Below are 7628 nucleotides of genomic sequence, written 5' to 3'. Positions count from 1 at the left end.
CTTATGCCCTAACAAGTTAGGATCGCATGCATAATTGTACATGCTTTTTAACTAGCATAACCAAATGACAAAATGGAAACTAATTTTTGCCGTTTTACGATATTTGTAAATAAGTTTTCCTATTTTTGCTATATACAAAAAGAGTCCAATATTTGGAATGAAATATCAACTAGATAGAAACTAATGATGAGAATGTAATCCTTTCTGTCAAGAGCGTCATGACAATTAAGATAAGAATGTAGTATATATTAAAATTAATACTTTCCACGTTATAGTTGAATATCGTCCTCACACAACATTAATATGTCTTGGAGTAGAGAAATAATAATAACTATAATTATAATTATTATAACAACAGCCAAACATATCATAATATAAGCAAAGGAGGAAAAAAGAACACAGACTAACAAGAAAGTTTCTTGAGCAATATATATAATTTCTCGATGAAATCATGAGAATTCACCTAACAAGAATTCCAGGATCCTCAACAGTGAGAGATGCACCATTATCAGCACTTGAAAGATTGAGAATCATAGAAGCTGCCTTCGTAGCCCTAACAAAATTTAATAAAAGTAATTGTTATATGTGATATGTGTTTCAAGCATTCTGGAAAAAAAAATTAAAAGTTCATATATATATATCAATTATTAGATGAATTTAATTAAGAAAATTTGAATCAGATGACAAAAAAATTTAGAAAAAATAGCCCATAGCACCTCTTTTTCCATATTACAAATATGTCAAATATGACAGTAATTAACGATATCAGAACACTATCAGAGGGTTATTCACTTTTAAATTTGCTATTTTTATAATTTATCATAAATTCTTTTGCTATTTTTGCAAGTGTCTCAATAAATAATCACCAAATATAATATTTGAGAGGAAATAAAAACTAACTTATTGGAAGCCTTGGATGATTTAGATTATTGAAATAAAAACTAACTCTTTTGTGTATATTCTACTTCACATTTGGATGGTTTAGATTACAACATTTCAATCCTATTTAAAGGATAATTATGAGCATAACTCATACCACAATTAACACACAATAATTTAAATCCTACACTTAAATAATGTGAAACTTTTACTAAATTAACTCAAACATGTTATCTCACATATTCTCTAATTTTTCATATAACTTATTTAAAACATGTTTAATTTTCAACATCCTCCCTTAAACATGTTTTCTGAAAAACTCAAAGCAAAGTTCTTAACTTGTTAAACACATTAACTTTGAGTGACTCCGTGAAAATATCTGCAATTTGATCTTCTGTCTTCACATATTCAACTTGAACGTCCTTCCTTGAAATGAAATCCATGATGAAGTGAAATCTTGTATCAATGTGTTTGCTATGATCGTGGAACACAAGATTCTTTGCTAAAACAACTGTTGGCTTATTGTTTACATGGATCACAATTGGATCATCTTGCAAAATTCCAACTATCGTTAACAAATTTCTTAACCAAACTGCATGACAGACACTTAAAGATGCAGAAACATATTCTGACTCACAAGTGGATAATGTTACAATAAGTTGCTTCTTAAAACTCCAAGTAAAAACAGTATTACCAACGAATTAATAAAACATATCCACTAGTTCTCTTTCGATCATTCGTGTCTCCAGCCAGTCACTATCATAATAGCCTTCAATCTTCAATTTTTTAGATGAAGAATAAAATAACCCATAATCAAGAGTACCTCTGAGGTAACGAAGAATTCTCTTTACCACTTTCAAATGAATAATTGTAGGAGAGATTTCATAAACCGACACACCAATCCAACGTTGAAAAGAATATCTAGTCTTATGCAAGTCAAATATCTCAAACTCCTAACCAAACTCTTAAAATATGAAGGATCAACATCTTCTTCTTTATGTTTGGACAGTTTGGTCCTAGTTTCAGTCACCGGCACGCTTAGAATTAATCATATTGAACTTCTCTAGAATTTCTCTAGTTTATCGTACTTGAGAGATGAAAATACCTTTTTCTGACTACTTCACCTCAATGCCAAGATAATATGACGTCAATTCTATATCTGTCATTTCAAATTCTAGGGCCATTGTCTTCTTGAGATCTTCAAACATGCACAATTTTTTGCAAAAATTAAGTTATCCATGTAAAAACAAACCACCAAAATATCTACATGACCATTACTCTTAATATAAAGAGAATATTCATCAGGGCACATCAAATACCCATTATCAAGAAAATATTTGTTGATTCTGCTATTCCACATTCTTGGTGCTTGTTTTAATCTGTATAATGCCTTATTCAATTTTAGAACTTTATCCTCTTGGCCTTTTCCAAAATAACCAAGAGGTTGTTCTAAGTAGACTTCTTCTTCTAGATATCCATTAAAAGATGTTGACTTGATGTCCATCTAAAAGATCTTCAAATTATTTTGAGCAGCAAGCGCAATTAACAGTCTTATGGTTTCTAAACGAGCAACGAGAGTAAATACTTCATCATGATCAATGTCTTTTCTTTGAGAATAACCTTTTAGTACTAATCTTGCTTTCTATTTCTCTACTTCTCCATTTTCATTTCTTTTTATCTTGAATACTCATTTGACACCTACTGCTTTCTTTCCATTCAGAATAGTAGAAAGTTCCCATGTATCATTCTTTTTTATGGCTTTTATCTCTTCATCCATAACAATCTTCCATTTGTCACTTTGTGAAACTTCTTCAAAATTCAAAGGTTCACTGTCACCAAAGAGACAAAAGAGAGTAAGGTTATTAAAACTGACTTAACTCTTCAGATTCATCATATATGTCTCGTAAACTTCTCATGCCACGAAACCCTTCACTTGAACTTTCAGATGATGAAGGTGTGTTTTGTTGTAGAGTGATTGACGATATTAGTGGTGTTGATGGAGAAGCAATGTCACTAGGCTCATCATTGATCATCGGGAAAAAACAAAAAATTTGTAGTCTTTTGGTTCGTCATTCCAATTCTATGATGCTTCTTCATCAAACACAACATCTCTGCGTATCATTGTCTTCTTTGTAACAGGATTATAAAGCTTGTAGCCTTTTAAGCTTGCATCATAGCCAACAAAAACATGTTTCTCAATTTTATTATCAGGCTTACTACTCTTTTGATCAAGTATATGTACATAAGCCACACATCCAAATACTCTCAAATGAGCAATTGATGATTTTCTTTCTATCCATAATTGTTGAGGAGTTTTCTTTCATAAGGCTTTAGTAGGGGAATGATTTGACAAGTACACTGCACATTCAATAACCTGTACCCAAAATTCTTTTGGCATCTTCTTGCTCTTCAACATGCTTCGTGCCATGTTAAGTATTGTTCAGTTCTTTCTCTCAACAACACCATTTTGTTGAGGAGTAAATTAAACTTTATAGGTAGATGAATTCCATTTTCTGTGCAAAAAATTTTGAATTCATTTGAAGTGAATTCACTTCCTTTATCTGATCTCAAAGCTTTTATGTAACAACCACTTTCTTTTTCAACAAGGATCTTAAATCTCTTAAACATGTCAAATACTTTTGATTTCTCCTTTGACAAAGTAAACTCAAGTTTTTAGGCTGAAATCATCAATAAATAATAAGAAATAATTATTCTTATCGAAAGAACTTGGTTTGATTAGTCTACAAAGATCAGTGTGAACTAACTCCAGTGGTCTTATTGCTCTTGAAGATGATTCTTGTGGAAAACTCTTCCTTGATTGTTTTCCATAAAGACAACCTTCACAAAATTGATTTGGATGTTTGACATATGGTAACCCTTTCACCATGTCTTTTCTTGGCTAATAGTCTCAAGCCATCAAAATTCAAATGCTCAAATCTCAAGTGCCAACTCCAATTTGGATCTTTCAAACATGAATTTAAACATTTAGCAACATCAGTTTGAATGTTTAATAAACACATTCTATTTTTCGTCATTTGCACTTTAGCAATCATATTGAAGAGTTGTCCCAAAGTAAAAATGTTGTTATTCATATTTAGGCACATAATTAACATTAGAGATAAAATCATGCTTCCCATTCTTTAAATTGATTAGAATTTTATCTTTTCCTTTAACTAGAATTTTTATGGCATCTCCAATTACGATATCACCACCAACAGATTCTTCAAGCTCTACGAACATCGATTTACTTCCACACATGTGATTGTTTGCACCACTATCGAGATACCATGCATTGTTTTCACATGTTTCCATATCTTTGCATGTTAGAAGCAATGATGAATCACCGCTTTCTTCTTCTTTGTTAGCATAATTTGCATTTTCTTCAATTTTATTTCTGTTTTCCTATGAATAATGGTCGAATTTATGACAATTATAACATTCAACCTGTCTTTTGTCAGACCTCTTATCATTATTTGATCTTTCTCCATTTAACCTCGAATAATGTTGTCTTCTACGACCTCTTGATGAATTTGATCAGTTTGAATTAATAGCATCAAATTTTCTTTGATTGTAGTTTCCTCAACCTTGACCTCTGAAATCACCATTACCTTTCTCTAGGCTATCTTCCTTGTCTTTTGATTGCAACTTTGATTGAAAAAGTTGCTCAGTCGTCTGTTTGTTCTTCTTAAGAAGCTTCTCTTCGTGGGCTTGTAAAGAGCACATAAGTTGATTAATGGACATTGTACTCAAACCCTTTGATTCTTCAGTAGCTACAACGATGAAATTGAATTTTTCATCTAATGAGCGAAGTATCCTTTCTACTACTTGCTCATCACTTATTGTTTCACCATATCTTTTCATTTCATTTACTATTATGAATAATCTTGAAGTATAATCTGAAACTGATTCAAACTCCTTTATATGCAATGATTCATAATCACCTCTCAATTTTTAAGGCGAACCTTCTTGATTCGATCTATTCCTTTATATGCATTCTCCAAAATTTGCCATGCTTTGATGTGCAGTAGTTGCTCCAAAATTTTTCTCAAAATTTGAATCATCAATGGCTTGATGAATGATGGTGAGAGCCTTTTGTTCTTTTTTCCTTGGATTTTGTAAAGCTTCTCGTTGAGCTTGACTCAAAGTCGTATCAGTTTTTGGTTCTTCATAATCATTATTAACAAAGTCCCACACATCTTATGAACCAAGTAGATATTTCATTCGAATACACCAACTGCTATAATTTTCTTTTGTAAGTTGAGGTACTTCAATGGGAACTAAATTGTTGTTTCCCACTTGAAAAACAATTTTTTAGACTCCAAACTCAAGTTCTAATACCACTTTATTGGAAGCGTGTGACGAACACCCCAAATAAATAATCACCAAATATAATATTTGAGAGGAAATAAAAACAAACTTATTGGAAAACTTTAACTCTTTTTGTGTGTATTCTACATTACACCTGGATGATTTAGATTACAACATTTCAATCTTGTTTATAAGATTGTTAGTTCATAACTACAATTAAACACAACAATTTAAACCCTACATTTAAATAATGCAAAATTCTTACTAAATTAACATATCCTTTGATTTCTTTAACTCTAAGAAATGAATGCACATATAGTTTATTTGTTTTATAACTCTAAAAAATGAATGCACATATAGTTTATTTATTTAAAACAAGTGGATATAGATTTACCATTGTTGAGGATTTTGGTAATTAGAGGCGAAATCACCGAAGGCGGTGCGGAGCATGTCAGTGTTTACAATGCCAGGATGAAGTGCAATAATAGCCATTCCCTTTGGCAGCTCTTCTGCAATCGACTTCGTCAATCCCTCAATTCCCCACTTTGATGCGCTATACGGTGAGAACTGAATTAATAGTTATAAAATTTGGAGTTAGAGAATTTATGTTTGGAACGTAGAGTTTGTAAAAAGTCTTTGTTCAGACTTCAATGTTTTTATATTGTTTAGTACTGAAATAGTTTATTTAGTTGTTTATTGTGAACTTAGAAGGGATGGTAGTTGGGCCAACCACCTTATTCTACAAGATTTGATGGACTTGAAACACTACAGATGTAACAAAATGGTATTTGTTGTTCAAAAGTACTTTGATAAAGTAGAACGCAACACTCTACATTACAACCTTTTTGTACCAAACCTCTTCCATAGTCTATTAGAGCATACTCTCTTTACCATTGGAATTAGAGGAGAATTTTGTGTGATTATAATACTTTTTAACTGACTTTCTTTCTTCCAGTTAGTAGAACTGTGGGGTGTTCCTTTTCTAACATTTCGTACTGATGCATAGATAAATAAAGTTTACCAGAAAATGTGTAGACAGACCGTAGTACGTACCATAGGAGCCCCAATTCTTCCCCACAATGAAGACATGTTCACAATAATTTTCTTCTCCCTTGCGATCATAGGAGGAATGAAATGACGAAGTACATTTGCTGTTCCTTTGATATTTGTATCAATCACTGAATCAAATTCCTTTTGAGGAATCTCCCAAAACTTTGACTTCTCATTCGCTATACCAGCATTGTTCACTAAACAGATAGAATATTCATACATATTATTAAGTATAATCAAAAAAATAAATGAATAATGATCCGATTCAAAGTCGAAAATACAAAATATGATTATTTAGATTTGGCTATTATCACGAGTACACGATTGTTTAGATTTAATCGTTACACGTTTGTTTAGATTTAATCGTTACACGATTGTTTAGATTGTTTAGATTTTCTTTTATCGGGTGTGATGTTAAAAAGATAGGCTAAAATAGTTGATTGAGTTATTTAAATATCAAATTTACCTGCATGTTAATCGTGAAAGAAACGTTTATCCTACAATCTCTTGTAGATATATATAGATTATTTAGGAATTTTTTAAAATCTATAATTATTTTAAAACTATATTCTCTGTGAAATCAGTTTTTCTTTTTCTTTTTAATTTTGCTCCCTTTTATTGAAATGTGAATATTTAAAGGTACCAAGGATATCAGGAATGAGATTTGTTTGAAGGACAGCTTGAAGTAGATCTTCAACACCACTATTGGAAGTCTACACAAAACCCAAAAGAATTGATTTGAAATATAATGATATATACAGTAATGATATATATGTATGTGTGTGTGTAGTAATAACAGTGAAAAGAAATGATGGAAGAAATAGTTACCACATCAAGGTTGAGGAGCAAGTGTTGTTTAGTGGAGACAGAAGAGAGTTGCGTTTGAAGAGAATGAAGAGTGTCATGATTACGAGAACAACCAACAATGGTATGACCAAGCTTTGCCAACTCTAAACCCAAACTTCGTCCTAACCCTCTGCTCACTCCCGTGATCAGAATTACAAGTGAACTCTTACCATCTTCTTCCTTCCTACCTTCTTCTTGCATCATTTTTTTTCTTTTTTGCTTTTCTCTTAGCTTTTTAATTACAAACTCACCATACCTTTCTCTTTCCTTCAGTACTATTATATATCACCACCTCCACACAAAAACTCTACCTTATCTTTTTGAACATCACCAACTCCTTGTCCTCTTCTTTTGGGTCTATTCATAAACCCTATATTTCTTTTTATTATTATTATTATTTACGTTTTATATATCAACATACATGTCTTTGGATATAATTTCTATTTCACTGTATCATTAGATTGCATTCGGTAATAATTTGGTTTTTGATTTTTTTTTTTAAATTAAGTCTATAAACCCACTACTTCAATTTCCTAATTTTCTTA

The 7628-nt window shown here is 31.3% G+C and overlaps 1 protein-coding gene across 2 annotated transcripts; it reads right to left on the bottom strand.

Annotated features, from left to right (window-relative positions):
• Positions 1-225: 225 nt before the first annotated feature.
• On the bottom strand, positions 226-7427 carry LOC103499380 (NADPH-dependent pterin aldehyde reductase-like). 2 transcript variants are annotated; one of them, XM_008462379.3, is made up of 5 exons: positions 7066-7427; positions 6881-6950; positions 6241-6434; positions 5582-5754; positions 226-553 (listed from the first exon to the last, which is right to left on the bottom strand). In XM_008462379.3, the coding sequence occupies exons 1-5, from the start codon at positions 7285-7287 to the stop codon at positions 460-462; spliced, it is 753 nt and encodes a 250-aa protein (XP_008460601.1). In that variant the 5' UTR covers positions 7288-7427; the 3' UTR covers positions 226-459. The 2 variants fall into 2 exon arrangements, with proteins under 2 accessions (XP_008460601.1, XP_050947425.1); XM_051091468.1 differs by having other exon boundaries at positions 5582-5740; positions 6209-6434; positions 7066-7335.
• Positions 7428-7628: the final 201 nt, after the last annotated feature.

This window comes from Cucumis melo, chromosome 10 (assembly GCF_025177605.1).
Source record: "Cucumis melo cultivar AY chromosome 10, USDA_Cmelo_AY_1.0, whole genome shotgun sequence".
In the NCBI taxonomy this organism is placed as follows: Eukaryota; Viridiplantae; Streptophyta; class Magnoliopsida; order Cucurbitales; family Cucurbitaceae; genus Cucumis; species Cucumis melo.
This window is presented reverse-complemented; position numbering and strand designations above follow the sequence as displayed.

Coding starts and splice junctions, on each gene's coding strand:
- LOC103499380 (XM_051091468.1), bottom strand. CDS start 7,287: ATGATGCAAGAAGAAGGTAGGAAGGAAGAAGATGGTAAGAGTTCACTT. Junction 6,435..6,880: donor TCTCATTCCTGATATCCTTG/GTACCTTTAAAT, acceptor CTATCTGTTTAG/TGAACAATGCTGGTATAGCG. Junction 5,741..6,208: donor GTCTGTCTACACATTTTCTG/GTAAACTTTATT, acceptor CTCACCGTATAG/CGCATCAAAGTGGGGAATTG.